This window comes from Tetranychus urticae, chromosome 1 (assembly GCF_039701765.1).
Source record: "Tetranychus urticae isolate SD_2017Ah chromosome 1, NJAU_TeUrti_SD_1.0, whole genome shotgun sequence".
Classification (NCBI taxonomy): Eukaryota; Metazoa; Arthropoda; class Arachnida; order Trombidiformes; family Tetranychidae; genus Tetranychus; species Tetranychus urticae.
In genome coordinates, this window is record NC_142958.1 from 6148114 (window position 1) to 6171242 (window position 23129).

Below are 23129 nucleotides of genomic sequence, written 5' to 3' on the forward strand. Positions count from 1 at the left end.
TTGGGAAAAATATCTCATTCAGATATCTAAACATTTATTTGATAAACAATGATAAAAAGCTTGTAACTGACGCAATGTGAGGCTCATTTGATACATCTTTTTACATAGTAACAAATTATGAACCAGTAACTCCTCTACTCTCTGGTAACACAGTTAGTTGTTTGGCTTAAATGACATTGAACGGCCCTAACCACTTATGCTGAAATATTATCAGCTTGTAAAAGTTATCTCATCAATAACTTCCATGTTTTACATGTTTGTTAACATGAATTGACAAGCCTGAAGAACGTGTAGGAACTTCGAATTGGAGGATTTCCAAATCTATTCGTTGATTATCTTTCTATTACAACACAAAATTTCACAATTTAAGCCTTTTACGACTGATAAATAAATGCAAAGTAAAACTGAACAATCAAGGATAATGGCTGTTATTATCAAAGTATAAGTCAGTTCGTGGTTATGTGATCAATTCATTATTAAATTTACATTTTTTCATTCACTTTGCTTGTTGTTCAATCAAATAGCACAATGTCTGCTCCACAACTCAATACATTAACTCGTCTGATCAAATTATCCCATCTGAAAAGCCAATCGTTTGTACATTTGAATAATATCGCAACTCTAAATGTACGACTATCTTCGACGACTTCAACAGCCAATGTTAACAACACTGGCCAAAGCTTAGTATCGAAATCAAGTGATGAAATTGCTGTGATCAATAGAAAGGGCATTTTAACACTTCGATTAAATCGACCTGACAAGAAAAATGCCATTTCCATTTCAATGTACGATCAAATAAGGGAGACTTTTAGTAAAGCTGCCACCGATGACAATGTTAAAATGGTTCTAGTCACTGGAACTGGCGATTACTATTCAAGTGGAAATGATTTGGGTGAGTTTTAATGTTTGAATGATTAACTGTTTGATTGAGGAATAAATGAGTTTATTATTTTCGGTTGTCTTATTGCATGTGAAGCCAGTGGCTTTGGTTCAGGAATGCTCAAATCTTTACGCGCCCAGCTTCAACAAAAAGATGGTAAGCGTACCATTAACCTTTCAATGTGCACTGTAAATCTTCAACTGTAGCTTTCTCATCTAGGTAATAGTGAGATTAAATTGACGCCTGAAACGTGTAAAATGGCCGACGAATCTGCACAACTGGCTGAACAATTTGTCAATTCAATAATTGATTTCCCAAAACCTTTATTTGCGGTTGTTAATGGTCCAGCTTTTGGCATTATGGTTACTACTTTGGGTTTGTGCGATAATGTCATCTGTTCCGATAAAGCTATATTTGTGACTCCATTTTTGTCCACATCGCAAGTACCTGAAGCGTGTTCATCGTACACTTTCCCTCGAATCATGGGAACATCTCGAGCCAATTCACTCTTGCTCTTCAATCAAACTCTGACTGCTCAAGAAGCTTATAATTCTGGTTTAGTTTCCAAAGTTGTTCCTCACGAGCAACTCGACCAATACGTTGAATCATTACTGTTTGATGATAAAAAAGGATTAGCCAGTTTCGAGTCAACAATAACCTGGACCAAAGGTAAACCATTAATCAGAGATGAAAAGGAAAAGGAACTTTTAAGAAAAGTAAATCATAAAGAGTGTCAGGAAATTGCGGAAACGTGGAAGTCACCAGATTTTGCTAAAGCTATGCTAAAATTTTTCAATCGCAAAAAATAAACCTTGAATCGACTCAAGGATTCAAGAAATGTCATTATTTTTCATGAATTGTTTATATTTTAATCAATCTTTACATTTTCTGATTGCAATCAATCGACAGCATAACTATTTCTAGAAACCTTAAAGCTTATAATTTTTCTAGTACATTGTATATTAATAACATGATAAATTTACTCACCCATTATTTGTTAACTATTGATAATAAAATTAATACAAAAATACTATTTAGTTAATTCCTTCTTGAGATTATTCCATGGATTTTAACCAGAACGTGATTACAGTAATTTTTAGGTTAATGCATCAAAAGTGGATTCAAGTAAAATTAGATTCCACCAGAAGGCGTTGTTTTAATGACTTCTGACTATCGTTTGGATTTATTTCCATAGCAACAAGCATTATCTCAATCTAATTAACGTTAGATGGAACTTTTTATGCATTCATTGATAAATTACACCAATTAAATTACAGTAGTCTCATTGGATTATTGAAAAGTCTTATTAATATAAACAGTAATATTTGTAACGTAATGTTTAAACTCTCTTTGCTAATATGCTTACTCTGGCTGTAAGATGAAATTGGCTTAATTTTGATAGTTATTTAATTAAATGGCGATTCTTGGTTTACAGTTTATATATTTTAAAATTAGTTGTAACAATATAACAGTCAAATTACTTGTTACTGTTATAAATCAGTCTTTTCGAGTTTATTAAAGTCTATTTACCGATAAAAGATGACAGATGAAAGACAAAAAATGAAAAACAAAAGCAAAGAAAACAGTAAAAACTCAGAGAGGATGAATTATGGTAATAATATTAATGATGATTTCGTGTAGTCAAAATGAAATTCAAGAAAGCTCATAAAGGTTCCATTTAGGATGTTTTTTGTTGGTTTATCCAATTCTCGATCTCCTGGTAATTTAGATTCATCCAGGCAACATTTGCTTCAGCCTTTTCCAATGCTTGTTTAAAAGCTCTTTGAGCTGACGTTAAGTCATCTTTTACACTTTCATAAAATGATTTAAACTGTGAGTTGAAAATGGAAAGAAATTTAGTCATTAATAGATGATCAGTTAAGAAGCAATTTAAGATTTAATTACGCACCTGGTTCAATTCAAATGGAAGTGTGATTGAACTTGAAACCGATTTTATCACATGGCTCATCGCAAAGTAAGATTTACCATAACTGTAATAGAAACAGAAAGTAGAAGTTAAAATTTGCCGGAAAAAAAATTGGGAATAGCAACTTACTAAGAAACAATTTTATCCCATTTATTACGGAAAAAGTTGAATGCAATGTCCCTACCATAGCCACTTGTGGCAATGGCTCGGAAAACAGTGGAACCATCTTGTTTCCTGATTCCACTTGAATCGTCAAGAGACATTTCTAAGTATCTATTCAATAACCAGGGTTCCCTGGAACATGCTAAACCTCTCATAAGATACTCTTTTTCAGTTGCAGTCGATGCAGACAAGTATTGTTCCCAAACCCATTGCCAATCCTTTTCAGTTCCCCATTGAATACCAAAGCAAACAACATCTCCTCTCAAATTTGGATGCACTCTGTGAAAAAAAAGTGAAAAACATTTCGTGAATTAACGTCATTAAGTTTTCTGTTGAAATTAATGGAATCAGATAATCATCAACAGCTCGTCACACTCTTCAAAACAGATAAATGAAAGCAAGTTAAAATCAAGTTAACTGTGTCAATACTTGGAATACTGATTAATTTCAAAGTATCAATTCGACTCAATTTATCTCAAAATCAGTTGAAAATTTTTCATTTTTTGCCTTGCATTTTGTTTTGAAAAGATTCAAAGATAAAGATGAAACATTTTCCAGTTGATTTTAATCATGATTTACTGCATCTATCTTACGGGTTTGTCTTGTTCTCGGATTTTGCTGTTTTCCAGGCTTCAAATTGCTTCTGAGCTTCAAGAATGCATGGCATATGTTGATAATAACAAGCCCAGTTGATAACTCTTAATTGCATAATTTGACTAGCAATGTCATCTGGATTGTCGGGAGCTCGCCATCCAAATTTGTTGTATTTGTTTACAACTAAACTCAGAACATAACTCTGAAAGAAAAGAAGAAATTAGAAAAATTAATAAATTAATTGATAGACGATTCAATCTCAATTAAATTAAATACCTTCCAACGACCGTAAAGACTTGTTCGTCTCAACATTGAGTCCAAAAATCTGATTTCACTGGAAGCTGAACCCCAAGGAACAAAGTCTTCTTCATTAACAAGATACCGAGTAACTTCCAATGCTAATGAATAGTTGACTATATTAGCACGAGCCAAATCAAACAAATCATCAACAATTTGGGCTCGATTGAGAACATGAATACGATTATGATCTTTTTTAAGTTGATTAATCAACATTAACCAATTTTTTTCGTCGTAGTTCACCTTGTAATAGCCAACTTCTTGTAAATTGAGAATGATCCATTCATCGTCTTTCGGTAAGAAGGAAACCTCCATCGATTTTTCAGCTAAATTGATTAGAGCCATGAAAAAGAAATTAATAAAAATTAAAAGATTATCAGAAATCAATGAGAAACAAATTCGAGTAAATTTGATAAAGAAATGTAATCGTGTTAATGAATTATCTCATCATGCAACTTTTTGATTTTCAATGGGAAATCCTCCATGATAGTGCATCAACTAAATGACTTTTAACAGAATATAATTGAGGTGTTCTTCCATGATTCATGCAATTCACACTTAATAATATGATTCAGCATGAGAAATTTTTCCTTCGTACTTGATAATCATTTCAAAGTTTAATATTAATCTTTGAGCAACAAATTTGGAAGCTTTTACAACAGTAATTTTTGTATTCTCTCCAGTTAGTTCCGTTTTAATTCCAATCAACTGAATCATTCGATTCACAATTTGAATGAAGAACCACCACTGTTTGGTTATTATTGAGGAAACTATGAAATGAATAAATTTTCCCGTTTCATCGGTTTCAGATTGCATTCATCATTCTATATCAAGATTTTGTCGCTTTCATTGAAACAAAACAATTTACAATAATTTACTGATTGATAATGCTCAAGCTAACAGAGCATTGAAACACCTAATTTACCTTCATTTGAATGGATCCAAAACTGTGGTAGTGGATCCCAACTTGGGTTAGATTGGGTTGTCAATGAAATTGGAATTTCCCAGCGTTCTTTAGATTCGATTGAGTTGTTCAATGAGAGTAAAAACCTATTCTGAGTCAATTTTCCAGCCTTTTTACCAGCTCCGTAAGAACGGGTCAATGTGACCAAAGGGAATCCAACTTGAAGAGCCCAAGAGTCCATTACTTTTTTAACAGGAATAACACTTTTAGATGAATTGTTTTGTGCAATGGTCAGGTGATGCCAGAGGTCATCTTGTTCAGCATTTTTAAAAGCTAAAGCTTTCAGATACGTCTGAGAAAGAAAAATAAAGAAACTTGTGTTAAACCAAAAATCAAAAAACATTGATAATCATTTGACTTACCGATACTCCTTCACGGAAAACCTTGTCTCCTAATGTGTATCTCATCATTCTGATGAGAGATGCACCCTGAAAGTAAACGAAAAAGATTAGTCTTTGATTTAAATATGGAATATGTATCTTACCTTTTCGTAAGAGATTCGGTCGAAAATCTCATTAATTTCGTCAGGATCACTGACTTTTACCGAGATTGGATGCGATGAAGTTAAACAGTCCAGTTCGAAAACCACTTGAATTCCTTCAATTATAAATGCATCATGCTTAATTCAAAATAAAAGACAGAGAAATGCAAATTAATAAGTGAAAAATTATCAATCCAGATCAGAGGATTAATAGAGAAATTGATAATTTAATTTGAATTCATGCCTTGAAAACATGGATAAAACATGAGGAAAATAACTTCCAAATAAAAATTTAGAACAAAATTACGTTTCTTCCAATAATGAATACTCTGTTATTAAGGTTCCTATGTTTCTTCTTCTTCCATGATTAGCACCTGAATTCTGATCTCAATCTGACTTTACACCTAGAATAAAATTGCTGATTTAATTTACTATTGAAAACTTTCTTTAAAATTCTTTTGGTTCGGAGCATTATCTGAATGCAAATTTAATGGTTAAAACATCAACTCATTTTACGAATGAACAAAAACCAAGAAATTTAATTTGATTATTTTTCTTTACTCTTTCAGTGTTTTCTGAGTAAACATTTTCGCCATTTTCCATTATCTTGTGATCTTTTGTTCCTTTCTCATCTTTAGTCAGCTAATTGAAAAATGTTTGAGTTGGAAGATTGACTTTTGAAAATGAAACCAACTACAAATGAAATGTATCTTTTTTAATTAGGTTAGTGTGTGGTGGGTTAAAGTTAATCATGACAATTGACTGATTCAAAAAGAAATGAAACAAAAATTTAATAATTACCGTCCTCCATTCCGGATGAACACTATTAACACCTTCATATTCCATGTAAGTAGCAAATCCTTCATTTAACCAAAGATCGTCCCACCATTTAGGTGTAACCAGATTACCAAACCACTGGTGAGCCAATTCATGGGCGACTACATCAGCAACCTGTTTTTTAGTAAATATTGAGGCACTTGATGGATCAAAGAGCATTGTTGTTTCACGATATATTATGATTCCCCAGTTTTCCATGGCTCCAGCATTGAAATCAGGAACGGCAATCATGTCTAAAAAAGAATTGGAAATGAGTTAAAATGTCAATTTACCTCACATTTTATCGCAGGTTTAAGATAAAATCAATTAATTTAAAAACACTAAAAGTTTTACGGTCAAAATCGAATCTCTCCTTTCGGATAACATCATAATCTCTTTAATGTTATATCGTGTTTCAAAGAGTTGACAAATTTTTAGTTTACTTAACTGACCAAAGGCTTGTAAATAATTCAACCTGAAATAACTATCAAAGTTTATCAAGAGGCTCTTCTTGATGTATCATAATTATAATCAGTAGAAGGGTTTTTTGGTTTTTTCATGAGGCAAAAGTGCGTGAGCGAATGAGCCTAAGTATAATTTGCTAGAAAATAAAATTTCATTGCAAAATCTGACTAATGAATATTTGACTAATGCATTAAATTGATCTTCATTTTTAATTCATGATTATATTTCGACATTTCATTGTAACATCACTATCTTTAGGAAAATGAAATGATTTTAAACTTCACCAAGTGACTTATAACTGTCCCAACAAATAACCTAGCTATCCTAGTAAACCAACTATCTTACGATATCGTTAGATAACTTTTTGAATGAGCATCGCTTAACCTTGTGTGAATCGGTTTCGTCAAGAAAAAACTGCTGTTATTGTTATTGCTGAGTTATGCTGATATAAGTTTGAAACATTAACAGGAATCAACAATCCACTTTACCTGTTTTGGGCAGTGGATAACCAATATCGAAGAACTTTTCATAATGTTGTAAAATCTTGGGTCCAATTGAAAGTGCAAATTTTCTCGATTCCCTTGTACCTGGACGGCCCCAAACTCCAAAAGATCGATTACCTTCCTATCAAGTCAAAATAAATACAATTTCAATTAATTTGAATAGACAGAAGTTATATCCATTTACCTTGACAGTGTCATTTTCAAGATTACCAACAACAAAACCCAATAGATAAGTCGACATGTTAACCGATGGACTGAATCGAGTTTCCGTCCATTCGCCTCTAAAGTATGACAAGGAAAATATTAGCAAACATTAAAATGCTTGACTTTGATCAGAAAAACTCATTTTTACCTATGAATTGTTTCCATGACTGGCATGTTCGACAATGCTGTCAAGTTACTCAAATGAACCAAAGTAATGTTGAATATCGATTTAAGTGCTGGCTCATCGAAACAAGGGAAAGCTCGTCGTGCATCCGTCGGTTCAAATTGGGTTGTGGCAATCCATCTAAAGAGCAAAAAGAAACATCAAAAGGCCAAAGATTAGAATCGAATCAAACTCAGACTGAATTGGTGATTGAAAAGGATATAAATCATGAAAGACAAGAGGCATAAAAACCCAAAAATCTAGGTTTACTTTAGCAAAATGATGAATCAAGAAATAATGAGATTTTTGCATTATTTTTAGACATGAATTTGTCAACTGAAATGTTATGAATCGACGTTGAAGCTTGTCTAATCAATCAATTATTTTGAATTGGAAAAGCTTCAAACAACTCAACAATTAATGTTCAATTTAATGGCAATATTTATGCATTGAAATGGTTAGCTTGGTCAAGTGATTAACCAACAAGACTAATGGTTGTTGAAATGTCGTTTCATGATTAATTTAATCATTGATTAACATTTTGAATATCAATGACTTAAGGTAAAAAATTAAATATTCATTTCCTCAGGGTTAACTCATCAAAACCCACACCTTTGACCTGAAAGTAAAATTTAAAAACAATCAATTAATGATGATAAAAGCATCTAACCTGTGGGAAGAAATTATGTTACAAATTCTTGTAAATGAATTATCTTCTTTGTTTTTTATTCAATTGATTTGATTTTTTTGCTGAAGTTAGGTTGAGGTTAGAGGTTTACTCGGAAAAAAGTTAATCTCTTCCAAAACTTCTTAATCTGCCTTAGATTTATGATTTTTCATGATGCGCTTGAGAAAAGCAAAACCAAATTTTTTGCCGTTATTTTTAATTTTGTTAATAATTTGTTGAAAATTCTTTTAGAAAAATCTAGTGAAACAAACTTTAACTTAAAACAGACTTCTGAAAGTATCAACTGTCTCAATTCAGGCACTTTATGATTTAAGAAACGGCCTGAATTTTAAGATCAAAAATGTCTGGCACAATTCCGCTAAATAATCTGAGGATTTAAGACCAGTCCGAAAAATTCGTATATGTCGAATAACTTTTGAACCAAAGTGCGGATTAACTTCAGATTTGGATCAAGTATTGTTCAAAGTTTGATCCTCATTTCCTGAAAATTTCAGCCTTCTAACCCTAAAATTTAGCATGGATTTAATTAAACTATTTGTAACATAATTTCTTCCCACAGGTTAAAAGGTTTAAATCAATAACAACTAATATTAGGTCAATTGATGGTTATTTTTAGATTAAATGGTTCAAATGTTAGTTATCGAGTTAATTTGATCAAAAACAAATATTGAAGCAGCCACAATTGGCCGGTAAAAGAGTTTAATAACCTTAATTGTCTGACCAGAAAATTGTCAAAACTAACTGATAATCAAATCTATTTTTCAATTTCCATATTTTCAATCTGTTGCATGACTCTAACCAAACATATTACAAATGGTAATGACAATGAAACAGTAAACATTGAAATTACGTGTTAAATGGATGCAATTTAACAGGTAAAATTAGTAATTGTTGGTTAAATTAATACAATTAAACTGGCAACCTTGATAGTCAACAATTGAATGTTAAATACACAGAAAGAGATAAAAAAATTGGGTTTAATTGTTGAAATAGCAATTTGATGGGAAAAAGCTATTCTAATACATTTTCACATTCAATTGGCTAATTAAATTGGCTACAATTATCCTGAAAGTTGAGAAATTTAAACAACAATAAAATTGCTATTAACTAATCACAGTCTCTATCAATAATTAATTAAAGGCTACGGAAAAATGAACCAATTGTGTCTCTAACAATGCAAATAAATGATGACAACGCCTGGAGGAGTTTATGGTTAACCTGTTGATAAAAGTAAATTAATTGTCCTCTTCAAAGACCATAATTAACTATTCAAATGGCAAATATTGTACTTGATTGGAAAGCTTGAAAACTGACCAATTTAATGTTGAGAAGATTAGTGATAATTTAATTTCCATTACAATTGCAGTTGATTAAAAGATGAAGCAATTGGATCGCACAATTAACTTTGGGTTGGTTTTCAAAGAGTATTGAATATATTACAGAAAAATGGTGAAAATTTCATGATTAGCAATTAATTAGCTTCAGTAATAATGGTAAGCAAAAATCAATCAAATTAAGTGTATTTTAGAGCTCATTTTTTTCTCTTATTGATTAACAAGCTTAAGAATTGGAATTAACTAAATGCTAATTTAAAGGGAGTGTTGTTGATCTGATACTTGTGGGTGTTAATTGTTCAATAATTGTGATTAAAATGAAAGAAATTAAACACTTTTCAATGCATTCAGAAATTAAGTAATCCATTTGAAAAGGTTAATAACTCGACTTGGATTCAATCTCAATGAGTTAATCGAGCCAATTTATTGATTATCAATTATTAGCTATCTGATTATTTTGACTTCAAACTAAAGGCATAATTTTTAACAATTATAACTGTCGAATGATTGGTCAAGTTTCTTTGATTCGGTTATTAAATGAATTAAATGAATTACTGGATGACTTCATTGCAATCAATGAAATGAAAAAAAGGATTTTGTGATTAAACAGAAGTGTAAATTGTTGTTGAAGAAAAAGTTGAATCAGTTTAATCACACTGATTACTTGGATTGATGAAAAGATTTATGATTCCAAAAAATTGATATTTTCATCAAAAAATTGAAAATGTATCAATTTTCAGTTGATTGAAAAATGAAATGAAATGGATGAAGCAAAATATCAATTGAAATGAAATCGAAAGTAAGAAACATTGTTAACTGTTTAACAAAAAGCGTTGATTATGATGATACAAATTAGTTAGGTGAGGCTAATTGTTGATTTGAACCAATTATCAATTGAGATCAGAATTAACAAGTTAATCGGTGCGAATCAACAAACACTAAATGATATTAAACAATATATACATGTTATAACGTCTAATGGTGGCGACAATTAACAATTTTAGCCAAATAGTTAAGGTTACAATCAATTTGGGTGAGAGAATGTAAAGTGTTGGAGAATACAAAATTGAATAGCAATTAAGTTTGATAATAATAAAAAATAATTACCTTTTTTGGTTAGTATTTGTATCATTGTATGAGCTACGATAAAATCCAGCTAAATCTTTATTCAGATTTCCCAAAAATTTTATTGACAGTGAATAACTGTTACCGGCGACAAGTTGATTGTTCAAGTAAATGATAAAGAAATCATTATCCTTTTCAATTGCTGTAGATACAAGTTGAGGGTTGATTGTTGTTCCCTTTGAATCACCAATTTCCCTGATTGACCGTGATTTGGGTAGGAAAAAAGATGATGATCCATCATCACTTTCATCTTGTTTACTCGGGCTTGATGGTTCCTCTTTCTTTGGGTTAAAGGTTAACCTTTCCACCTTGATACTTTCATCGTAGATGGTTAAATTATTGGCATGAAGGGTAATACGATCAGTTGATTCACGAACATCCAAAATAATTTTTACCTGTAATGATGAGAGAAAAAGAAGGGGAAATGATTAGAAGAGCAAAAATTAATAGATTGGGTTAATGTAAGCTTTGGTATAATAACATACTGACATCATGAAAAAAGTTATTCACAAATTGTTGGTGAGCTTGTATTGATTGGAAAAAATATAGTCTGATTGGGTAATTGGAGATACAGGTAAGAATAGTTTCGACTATCATAAGGTAAGGTTTCGTACCAATCTTGCCTTTTTAAAACACTTTCTGGGAAACTCATACTCAACATATTCACCTTGATATCAACTTACTGATTAGATCCAAATGTTCACTTGTTCAACTAATTAAGTTGAAACTATGATTTTTGGTTGACTATTCAATGATTGAAACAATGTAAAGGGTAAGGGAAAAGTTGACGGTTTACTCTACTCTTTGTCACTTGAAATTTTCTTTCAATATTGAAATTTGTTATTTGATATTTACTAGTTAATGATGATGTAGTGAATGTAATGAAAATTAACCATTAAAAACAAAAAGGGTTAAACTTACATCACCAGCAAAGGTAAAGTTGTCAGGAATAATGAACGGTTGTAATTTAATCGCGTACGAAGTTGGCACAATGGCGGTTGGAAGACGAGCTGCTGGTGTCTTCTTACGAGGATTACTTGTTGAATCAGATGATAAAGATTTGATTAAAGATGAAGATGATGATATTGCACCCTGAATTGGGTTCAATTGATTGGTACAAATGGGTAACAAATGAAATAAAAGAAGTGTAAATATCACGAGACCGGATAGAATCAATGAAGCAATTAAAATGAGAGTCCAACGAGGAAGAAATATTCCTTTGGTTCGGTCAAAGCTTATAGTTGATTCATTTAAACCATGGGTTGATGAAGATGATTGCAATTTATTGTTGCTCCGATTGTTAACACAAAATTCACCCAGATCCATATCCAGCTTTTCTCGGCTACTTTCATTCATCATTGAATATCGAGAAAGGAACCATGAAAGGCAACCAAACCACCAGTAAATGTAATGACACTCTGATAACAAAAATTAACACCAATCGGGTAATCCACTTGCTTTATGAGATCACAAAGAAAGTATACAGTCGAGTCTATGTGAAAAACCAGGGCTTCTCTTTACTCCATCCAAATTCAAAACAAGATCATCAACAGTGGATACAATAAACTGGTGATAATGTTACAATGATTGTGCTGGTAGCTTTTGTGGCGGTGGCGATGTTTTCAATCTAAAAATAAGTTGGAAAAATAAATTGATAGATTAATTCAATACATTCAACAATTTGTAACCAATCAAGAAATGAACACAAATCCACAGAGTGTTAAGAGATAAACAATAACCACAACATGAAAAACCACTTCAAGGTAAACTTTAAGTCTTAAATTACTCAGTGAGATTGTAAAGAGAGCGAAATGAACAAAATAGGAGGTTTCTCAGGTTTCTCAGATCAGAAGGTTTTAATATTAAATTAATGTTGTACATGATACATACCATAAGCGATGACAATTAAAATTAATATCAATAACAGTTGCACTACAATTTAAAGATGTGAAACCAAAACCTAAAATAATGTAACTGGAAAAAAGGAAAACACTGGAATCATTGGAAGCGTTCAAATTAACATATGTTTAGGAGATTGTAAAGCCACCACAGGAAAAGTAGCACTTTTAATTGTTCGGATTAATAGTTGAAATGAATTAATCAACCAACTGATTTGTTGGTTGTTAACTTTGATTGTGACGAGTGATCCAAGTCATGAAGATTACTTGTAATAAAAGGGAGAGACCAGAAAAAAAGAGAGCGAGAACCAAGAGAGAACCAAGTGAGCGTGTTTGCAAGCCCAACAAGTGGATACAGTATTTGAGTGAAAAAAAGTGATTTGAGATAGAAAGAGAAAACAGGAGAAAAAGAAAGAGAAAGCAACTGAACTGAATTGAATTTAACTTGAAATTTTCACTTTTATCAAACACAGAAAAAAGGAAAACGATAAAATTGAAACGAAAAAAACAGTGAAAAAATAAATTTTACATTTCCCTCCTTTTTTGCTGTGATGTCATGTTGACCAACAGTTTCATATGGCGGGAGCTATTTTTATTTGGATTATTTTTACCCAATGAGGAAACCTAAAAATTAAATTAATATACCAAATTTTATTGTTTTATATGTAAATTTACATAATTACGTGATGATCATTGAAATTATTTTCAATTTACATGATATATTTAGGCTTATTAAAGCTCTGGTTTCACCAGATTTACATTTACTTAGGTTTACATCAACCAGACTCTTTAATATTTCATACAAGTTCAACTCTTTTTTTATTGTAATGCACTTTCTATGACTTGATTGTAATGCAAATAATGTTTTGTAAATACTTGATTTAATGATAAAATGGACAATTTGATACTCTAACGAGGAAAAGTATTCATTTAAAATTGATTGTAATTGATTCAATTCCACAAAATCATCAATTTACATTGCAATCCTAATCTTTTTCAAGATTCATTTAAAATTCATATCTGCTAATGATGTTGATTTGGTGCTAATGGTTCTTTAGCGTTTAAAGAACCAATATTTCATTGAACAGAGATTCTGAGTAAATTTAAATTCAGACAAAAGCTGGTTGACTAAACTATTAACCAAGCAAAGTTACCCAAAATTACAGAAGCCAATTATATCGGGTTACATAGATATCATTAGAAGCAAAATTATTTTCAAGATCAATGTTTACAAGGTTATCCGATAACATGGACTTGACCAGAACATTTAAATTGACCGAAAAGGCCAATTTAAACATTTACATGTCATTAATTTGAATGGTAAATTATCAAATTACAATAAATAAACCAGTTAATGATCAATATGTATTGACAGTAAAAAGTGTCATCTTTCCCTTTCCTGGTTAACTGCGGATATTTGGGTAAATGGGTAATTGGTTTGAATCGTGATCAAGATAAGGGTTTATTGTCACGTTGATGGCTAGTTAATTACTAGATCAAAGGTTTAATTAAATTTTGAATCAATTTGTTAATCTAAATTTGGGTTTTTATTTGATGAAACCTCATTAAATCCAAAATTGGGTTCAATGAAGGTATGGGTAAAATTGGGTTTCTCCTCTTGTTATTGCTATTGTTTTTTTGGGTTACAACCCTTTAGAGATTAATTACCAATATTATCAATATTAACTCTGGTTATTTAGTTGATTTTTATCAATTAATCAGATAATTCTAAATATAATTGCTGCACAATCTGTGGAGTAATCAATGATTAACCCAATAATTGAGAGTCTTTACCAATCCATACATTGAACATAATGGCTACTGTGTCCCTGGAAACAAATGGTTTAATTTAACAATTAACTACTCACGTAATTGGCTATTGTTGCTAATTTATGCTGATTACAATTAGACAATTGTATAATTCAATCACAAATCAAGAGTAGCCATTGTTGATCAAGTCTGATGCAAGAGACGCAAACACTCGATTAATCTGAAAGTGTAACCCAAAAACATGTGTTTTTGTTCAATCCAATACAATAAGTAAATGGTAGATTGTTGATTGAATCATGTTTAATTGTTTATTGAATTAAATAAACTCAAGAATCAAGAAAAGTGTCGCTGATAAAGGCAATCAATGTTATTGTAATGCAAATCTGGTAAAAATTTCATCGCTCAACATTGTGTGAAACTTGGTTTCTTTGGTTGCAAAAAGGCTTCAGTTTATTATTTGATATTGTTTGTGAACAGCGAGATTGAATGATAAATTGATTGTGAATATTTGCATCAACTAAACACAATTATTATTGATATTTGCAGCTAAATATTGGCTTCATAAATATATATTTAAGATGAGATGAACGTTGCCGATAAAAAGGTACAGATTTTGCGATTGTTGTACCAGGTTTGAGATGAGCTTGAGCTTTGGTGAATCAGTTAAGATTGAGAAGGATTTACGCAAATTGAATTTAACACAAGAAATGTGTTTTTAACCGTTAAATGACAAATTAAATCATTGGTCTTACCTCTCGATCGCAAGACAATTCGATAAAGCTATTAAATTATTAATTCTATGACTAATCTCTAATCAGTTGCCTGATTTCTTGATGTAGGTGCTTCATTTCTGAACTGAAACTTGAATTGCGATTTTAATCAAGTATCTGATGGCCATTTACAGCTATTATAATTTCATCTCTTTAGCTATGGAAGTTGTAACTAATCAGTAAAATAATTTTTTCTCGCAGACTTGTTGAAGTTTCAAGTTAATATTAGATTTGTTAATGAAACAATAATATTGATTTTTATTCTTGAATTTCATTTCCCAAAGATCGAATTGGATTGGAATTTTTTATAAGCAGGAAATCAGTTTTCACTCTCGAATGTTTAGTTAAGATCATTTGATATTGATAGAGTTAGTGTTAAGGTATGACTGGTAAAGTTTGACAGTAATTTTTACAATCTTTCATGGCGGCTCAACGTCTCGACAGATTTGCACAAAATCAGACTTAATTTAACGGAAATTTTCTTGGCTTTCATTTGATATGCGTTTTAATTAGTTTTAACTCTCTATTTGTCCAGTATGGGTCTTAGTGATAGTGATAGTCCTAAATTAATAATTTTTTTTGTCAGCGACCGCCCAGGGTAAAGTTTATACGAATGATTAGAGCAATCGCAGCATAGTGATACCAACTCGAGGTCAGTCTACAGGGTTGGTGTAAGGGTCGGAAATCAAAAAACTGTAATAACTTCAATAAATGTGGCCGTGAACCGACGTAGATGACGCAACAGAGTTTTGAGCGTTTTAACGACTAAAAGAAGGACTAAACGGCTATCAACGATAATTGGCGGTCGCTGACAGCAAAATTCGACATTTCCTTGGCCTATTGACAGAAATAATTAAAAAAATCTGGTATTAAGGCCTGGAAAAAAATTCGAACACCCAAATCATGTACGCTTTACTGTCAAACTTTACCAGTCATACCTTAATAGATTAATTAATGTAAGAGTTTATTTGTTAACCATGTTACAAATGATTCCCTAATTCGGTTAAAATTATTTACAACTAGCTGTTAACCATATTAGACAATTTTAACTAAACTAGCTTAAATTGACTTACAAGCTGACTTGTTAGATGATAAATGATGATAAATAGAATGCAAATTATTTTAAAGTTTAGTCACTAAATTGTGATTTATGTCAATCAGCACATCCAGAACTCAAAATTATCGCGGAATATCCAATGGAGTCGATTGAATCGATAATTCGCTGATTTGGCTAACTGCGGCCTCTAGTAAAGCAACTCAAATCTTTAGAAACACATTTTCAACTTTGAACATTTGCTTACACGAAACAAAAAGACGAGAAGTACGAATCGATTGAGAAAATAATAAAGCATTTATACACGATCTAAAAAGGACAATAAATCGTATTATGCAGCTTCTAATTTGCAACGTGCGATTATCAAGAGTAACAACAGTTCTGAATGTACTTCTCGAAGAAAACAGGATATTGATGAACAAATTCCTGGTAAACAGGATCTTGGTAACCATGCATTTGAACAAAGCAATGATTTGTAATGTAAGGATGGTAATGTGATATCTAGAGATGCGATCTTATTGCGGTACTTATAGTTTGTAGGATTGGCCTTCTAGATTCAATAAATGGTCTACTAGGGTTAAAAGGATGGATAGTAATTATGTTTTTGAATTACGATTCATGTTATAAGCAATTAATTGATCCACCATTTGCAGTAACAGTGCCTCAGCTAAATGTTTAGAAGTTCAATTTGAATCGCAACCGACAACCATTGACCATTGAATTAGCATCATATCCAAACATAAAGTGCTATGATCATCAATCAATTAGACGTGCATCAATTGTGCCGAAATAGGGACAATAATGTTTCATTGAAAGGACCAAAGAGACTTGGATATCTTTCAAGTTCTGACCATGAAAATAATAGTGCTTTTAGTCAAGATAAATCAGCCCTACGGTACTTGGACTTTCCTGATCCAGTCAATATCGATTGTCTCCAAGGATACGATCCAAATGTCAAGTATGGCCACTTTATATCAAAAGATACACTCTTATTGCGATGGATTTTGGAAAATGAAGAAACAATGCAAAAGTTTCCATCGGATTTCATTGGTAACAATGGTGTTATTAAAGATTTGATGACCATAAAGGATTATGTTTACAATTGGAGCCTTTCTGCAATCAAAATCAGAGGGAAAATTATATTAAATAGAGTTGAATCGACAGAAAAAAAGACAAGAATAGACAAACAATCTGAATCAGTCAACAAATCTACTTACGCAGCTTTCAATTTTCCGAATTTGATTACCAAAAGTAGAAGTGGAAGAGAAGGAACTTTATTTTATGGTGTTTTTCATTCAAAGATTGGGTCTCATCGAATACTTCACACAGGAAAGCTGCACTATGTTGAAAGTGCACAAGAACTGGATAAACCATTTGACGAGATGAAGTTTGTTTCAATCAGAAAGATGCATGCTCTGGTGAATTTCCCTTCATCTATTCAAGCTAACAATTGGTGGTCATTGGCTACTCTTTCTGGAATTGATACAATCGTTTGCGCTAAATGTGATCGAGATTTTACAGTTGCAAAAATCGAGAAGTTACGCGTGGACGATTTGATCGATAAACACAAACAAATGCTATTCATTGCTACATTAAATTCAATTCTCGATCATTTAAAGTCAATCGTTACAGAAGAGAACCAATATTACGACTTTCATTTCAATGGTAAGGATAAAAAGTTTATTGGATGCTTGAAAATGGATCTAAAGGATAGTCTGATTCCATCATGGTACATTGATGGCCAAATTCCTAATGGATCATGCTAATCATTCCATTGAACATTACGTTTCAACATTTAAAAGACTCAAGAAGCAACCAAAATTTAACTTTTAACACAATAAAAAAATCTCTACAAGTTTAAACTTTTCATCTTTCTTAGTTTCTGTAAAAATCGAATTGTAAAAAATTCTTGCCTTTTCCAATAATTTTTAGACACAGGTCAATTAATAAATTAAATACTGATATACTAGCGGAACATTTAATTGATTTTATGTAATAACTATCATTGAATAAAAAATGTGCACCTACAAGTAATAGTTATAAAAATATTGAAAACAGTTTCTTCTTTTGTGATTTAAGTATGGTTAGGTTAATCTAGAGATGCGATCTTATTGCGATATTTGAAGTTCGTGGGAACGACTCTCTAGACTCAATGGATGGTCTACTCAGGTTAAAAGAATGACTAGTAATTATGATTAGCTTTACAGTAAAACCTCTCAAAGGTTGTGAGCGGTCCAGCCATCTAGAGGAATCACTATCGCACTAAGGATTATTTTATTAAAAACTTACTCATAAGCCGGGTTAAACGTCAAATCCGCTAGATGGGGGAGTTCAATTTCTCACAACCCTTGAAAGGTTTTACTGTACTTACATTACGATTCATGTTATCAGCATCTACAATTTAAAATAACAGCTAGCAACTATAAATTCCAATAGTTAACGACTCAAGTCTTTTTAAGCTATTTACTGTGGTAATATCGTTTTCTAATACCAATTGAAATTCAACTCAAAGATACCGTATTTGTGCGTCTAAATGTTTCTAAATCAACTTAACATGCAGGAAAATGAGTTAGATCTATTATCTGTCATAGCGGACCATAATATTTGTTTGGATGGACCAAAGAGACTTGGATATTTTTCGTTCTATTGCAATGCTGGAAATGAAAGTGTTTACTGTCCAGACCAATCATCTTTACGGTATTTGGACTTACCTAATCCAGTCGATATCGACTGCCTCCAAGGATATGACAAGAACATTAAGTATGGTCTTAGAGGATCCAAAAACCAACATTTATTACGATGGATTTCGCAAAATGAAACAATTTTGCGTAACTTTACACACGATTTCATCTGTTCCAATGGTTTACTGAAAGATATAATGATTTTTCCGTATCGGTTCAATTTTGGTCTTACATCTATGAACATTTCTGCTGTCAAGATTAGAGGAAAAATTATATTAGATAGATGCGATTCGACTGCGAAAAAAATGCAAATTGATGTACAATCAGAAAGGGACAACATATCGACTTATGCAGGTTTCAATTTACAACGTTTGATTACCAAGAATAACAATCATTCTCAGTGTGCTTCTGAAAAAGAAAATGATTCATTTTATGGCGTTTTTCACTCAAACATTGGTACTCATGGAATAATCCATGTTGGATATTTGGATTGTGTCGAGAGTCAAAAAGAAATGGATAAACCTTTCGGTGAAATGAAGTTTGTTCTAATCAAAAAGCATAATGTTTCGAGACGAATTAAAAATAACAAATGTACCGAAACTTCATATTCATCTACACATGCTGAAACTTGGTGGTCATTGGCTACTCTTGCCGGAGTTGATACAATTATTCATGCTAAATGCGAACAAAACTTTAGAGTAAAACATACCAATCAATTAATTGTAAGCAATTTGATTGATAGACATAAACAAAAGCAGCGTCTCACTACATTGAACTTGGTTCTTGATTTCGTCAAGTCAATTGTTAAAGTTGAGAACCGATATTATAACTTTTATTTCAATAGCAATGATCTAAAGTTGACTGGATACATGAGAGTTGATTCCAGTGACATTATCATTCCCTCATGGTATGTGGATGGACAGCTGCCCAATGAATCTTAATCAAAGAAAACTGTCGATAAATTGATCCATCGTGCCGTTCACCAATCATTTCTAACGAAAAACAAGTTTCATTAAAAAATTTGACCTCATTGCTGTAGAAAAGACTGTCCAAGTTTTAATTTTGATTTCGATTTACTCGAAAACTGTCGCTCGGATGAATTTTCAAGTGCCTACAAACTCATAAGTTTCAACTCGAAGATCCAATTTTATGCATAATCCTTTCACTTGTAATTTTGCGATTCTTCAAACATAAAGATCATTAATCCCACTGAAATAATTAGAAATCCGATTTTGATCTATTTAAGGTCACTTTTATTTTCATCGCAAGGATAAAAAGTTGATTGCATTATGAAGCTACAGATTAATCCAGCGTATATTGATGTAAAACTTTCTAGTAAATCTCAATAAACACTCATTTTACCATTTCATTGGTACTTTGTATTTTATTCAATTTATAACTCAATACTTCAATCGCATTTTTAACTCTGAGATGTCGTTAAGTGAAGATACTTTTGTGCAAAAAGAGTTGGACCTAAAATGTGCCAAAACAAACCAAAACATTTGACTAGAGAGACCAAAGAGACTTGAATATTTCTCGATGTATTGCAATGATGAAAAAGAAAGTGTTTATTATACAAACAAATCATCTCTACGGTACTTAGACTTATCTGATCCAGTTTCTATCGACTCCCTCGTAGGATATTATTCGAACATCAAGTATGGAAACAAAAAATGCAGGCTTATTACGATAGATTCTTGAAAATTATGCACAACTTAATGATCGCATCTGTAATGTTTATTAAGATTTCGATATAACCTTTCTGCGGTCTAAATCAGAGGGAAAGTTGATCTTAATAAGCAAGAATCAATTGAGATGAAAGAAAAGATTGATACGCGATCTGAAAGAGAAACAAACCTACTTATGCAGCTCCTAATTTGCAACGCTTCATTGCGAAGCACAACGATCGTTTTGAATGTACTTCTGGAAGAAAAGAAGAGTCATTTTATGGTGTTTTCCCTCAAAGATTGGGTCTCATCAAATATTAAATTCAGGATATTTGGGCTGTGAAACTTTTGTTTAGATTAAACAAAAAATGAACAAACCAATGGACGAATTTTAGTTTAGTTTAGTTTAGTTATTTTGTCCGGAAAGTCCAAAGCTGAGAGAATCACAGTCGTCTTAACGTAACAGACGGTGATCATTAGAAAAAACTTGATAGAGTTGTTACATTTATCCGTGCTAAATATGATTAAGAATTTATTTTTAAAAATATCGATAAGTTATCGTCAAAAATCTGGTATTGAATAATTTTGAATCTTCTAAGCTTTTTCGCGATTCTAACATTAAAATGTAAAGTCATAAAAACTTAGAAACTAATTATATTTTTTTGCATATTCAAGTAATAATTACACCTATTTCCATACAAAAAGAGGTAGCTTTTTATTTAGCAAAGATGGATCGAATTGATGAACAGTCTAAATCGGTAAACCACTCAACTTACGCAGCTTTCAATATCCCAAATTGCATTACCATTAGAAGTGCAAAAGAAGGGACTTTGTTTATTGGCGTTTTTTAAATGATTGAGCCTCATCGTAGACTTCATCCAGATAAGTTGCATTGAGTTGAAAATGATAGAACTAGATAAACCATTCGATCAAGTTTTTTTCAATCAAAAAGATCAATGCTCTAGCGAATTGTCCTTCAACTATTCAAGCTAGCAATCGGTGGTCATTGGCTACTCTTTCAGGAATTGACAATCATTTGCGCTGAATGTGCACGAGATTTTACAGTTAAAAAGATCAATAAGTTTCACGTAGACGAATTGATCAATGAACATAAACAAAGGATGCTTGTTGCTTCATTAGATTCAATTCAAGATCATTTAAAGCCACTTTTTACAGAAGAGAATCAGTATTATGACTTTCATTTCAATGGGAATGTAAGTATGGTTAGGTTAATCTAGAGATGCGATCTTATTGCGATATTTGAAGTTCGTGGGAACGGCTCTCTAGACTCAATAAATGGTCTACTCAGGTTAAAAGAATGACTAGTAATTATGATTAGCTTTACTCACATTACGATTCATGTTATCAGCAATTAATCAATATACAATTTAAAATAACAGCCAGTAACTATTTGCAAGTATTGTTACTAAACTCCAATAACTGTTAGTTAACAACTCAAGTCTTTTTAAGCTATTTACTGTGAAGATATCCTTTTCTAATACCAATTGAAATTCAACTGGAACATATTTGTGCGTCTAAATGTTTCTGAATCAACCTACCATGCAGCAAGATGAGTTAAATGACATTTGTTTGGAGGGACCAAAAAGACTTGGATATTTCTCGTTCTATTGCAATGATGAGCAGGAAAGTGTTTATTGTCGAGACAAATCATCTTTACGGTACTTGTACTTACCTAATCAACTCTATATCAACTCTCTCCAAGGATATGATCCAAACACCAATTATGGACATAAAAAGTCAAAAAATAAAAACTTATTGCGATGGATTCTTGAAAATGAAACAATTGTGCGTAACTTAGATTACGATTTTATCTGTTCCAATGGTGTACTGAAAGATATTATGACTTATCCGTCTAATGATTTCGATTGGAACCTTTCTGCTGTCAAAATCAGAGGGAAAATTGTTCTAAATAGATTAGTTTCGATTGAGAAACAAAATGGGATCGAAAAGGACAACAAATCTCTTTATGTAGCTACTAATTTGCAACGTTTATTTACCCAGAATAAAAATCATCCAGAATTTACTTCGTGGAAAGAATATTATTCCTTTTATGGCGTTTTTCACTCGAACATCGGGTCTCATGGAATAATTCATGCTGGATATTTGGACTGTGTTGAGAGTCAAAGAGAAATGGATAAACCTTTCGATGAAATGAAGTTTGTGTTAATCAAAAATCACTATTCTAGGAAATTGCCATATTCATCACCCTATGCTTACATTGGTCATTGGTGGTCATTGGCTACTCTTGCTGGAGTTGATGCAATTATTCATGCTAAAGTTAAACAAGACTTTAGAGTAAAAAATATCGATAAATTGATTGTTAGCGGAATGCTTCCTAGAAAAAGACAAAAGCAGCTTTTCACTACATTGAACAATGTTCTTGATTTCGTCAAATCAACTGTTAAAGTTGAGAACCAATATTATAACTATTATTTCAATAGCCAGGATCGAAAGTTGACTGGATGGATGAGAAAAGATTCCAGTGACATTATCATTTCATCATGGTATATGGATGGGCAACTTCCCAATGAATCTTGAATAAAGAAGACTAGATAAATTGAGAAAATTGTTCGTTCGTTATGTTCACCAATCATTTCTAACGATCAAAAACAAGTTTCATTAAGAAATCTGCCTTCATTACTGTAGAAAAGACTATCCAAGTTTT

At 31.8% G+C, this 23129-nt stretch overlaps 3 protein-coding genes and 1 long non-coding RNA gene across 4 annotated transcripts; 2 read left to right on the plus strand and 2 right to left on the minus strand.

The window, feature by feature from the left end:
• Positions 1-1999, minus strand: LOC149094442 (uncharacterized). Its single transcript, XR_016197983.1, has 2 exons — positions 1868-1999; positions 1-1491 (listed from the first exon to the last, which is right to left on the minus strand). It is a non-coding gene; the product is annotated as an uncharacterized LOC149094442 (long non-coding RNA).
• LOC107367172 (enoyl-CoA delta isomerase 3, peroxisomal-like) lies at positions 497-1922 on the plus strand. The gene is made up of 3 exons (XM_015934856.3): positions 497-892; positions 977-1036; positions 1100-1922. The coding sequence occupies exons 1-3, from the start codon at positions 529-531 to the stop codon at positions 1687-1689; spliced, it is 1014 nt and encodes a 337-aa protein (XP_015790342.1). The 5' UTR covers positions 497-528; the 3' UTR covers positions 1690-1922.
• A 270-nt stretch (positions 2000-2269) lies between the features above and the next one.
• Positions 2270-12740, minus strand: LOC107367359 (aminopeptidase N). Its single transcript, XM_015935059.3, has 15 exons — positions 12494-12740; positions 11525-12230; positions 10586-10998; positions 7442-7597; positions 7274-7370; positions 7075-7210; positions 6107-6375; positions 5309-5443; positions 5187-5252; positions 4786-5116; positions 3840-4186; positions 3563-3765; positions 2937-3248; positions 2790-2871; positions 2270-2711 (listed from the first exon to the last, which is right to left on the minus strand). The coding sequence occupies exons 2-15, from the start codon at positions 11960-11962 to the stop codon at positions 2559-2561; spliced, it is 3138 nt and encodes a 1045-aa protein (XP_015790545.2). The 5' UTR covers positions 11963-12230; positions 12494-12740; the 3' UTR covers positions 2270-2558.
• Positions 12741-18338: 5598 nt separating this feature from the next.
• On the plus strand, positions 18339-20145 carry LOC107367163 (decapping and exoribonuclease protein Rai1-like). The gene has a single exon (XM_015934846.2). It carries the CDS (start codon positions 18629-18631, stop codon positions 19715-19717), a length of 1089 nt encoding a protein of 362 aa, XP_015790332.2. The 5' UTR covers positions 18339-18628; the 3' UTR covers positions 19718-20145.
• Positions 20146-23129: the final 2984 nt, after the last annotated feature.

Coding starts and splice junctions, on each gene's coding strand:
- LOC107367172 (XM_015934856.3), top strand. CDS start 529: ATGTCTGCTCCACAACTCAATACATTAACTCGTCTGATCAAATTATCC. Junction 893..976: donor TTCAAGTGGAAATGATTTGG/GTGAGTTTTAAT, acceptor TTGCATGTGAAG/CCAGTGGCTTTGGTTCAGGA. Junction 1,037..1,099: donor CCAGCTTCAACAAAAAGATG/GTAAGCGTACCA, acceptor TTTCTCATCTAG/GTAATAGTGAGATTAAATTG.
- LOC107367359 (XM_015935059.3), bottom strand. CDS start 11,962: ATGATGAATGAAAGTAGCCGAGAAAAGCTGGATATGGATCTGGGTGAA. Junction 5,444..6,106: donor TTCATCCGGAATGGAGGACG/GTAATTATTAAA, acceptor TTTTGAATTAAG/CATGATGCATTTATAATTGA. Junction 2,712..2,789: donor TTCCATTTGAATTGAACCAG/GTGCGTAATTAA, acceptor TTCAACTCACAG/TTTAAATCATTTTATGAAAG.
- LOC107367163 (XM_015934846.2), top strand. CDS start 18,629: ATGTTTCTAAATCAACTTAACATGCAGGAAAATGAGTTAGATCTATTA.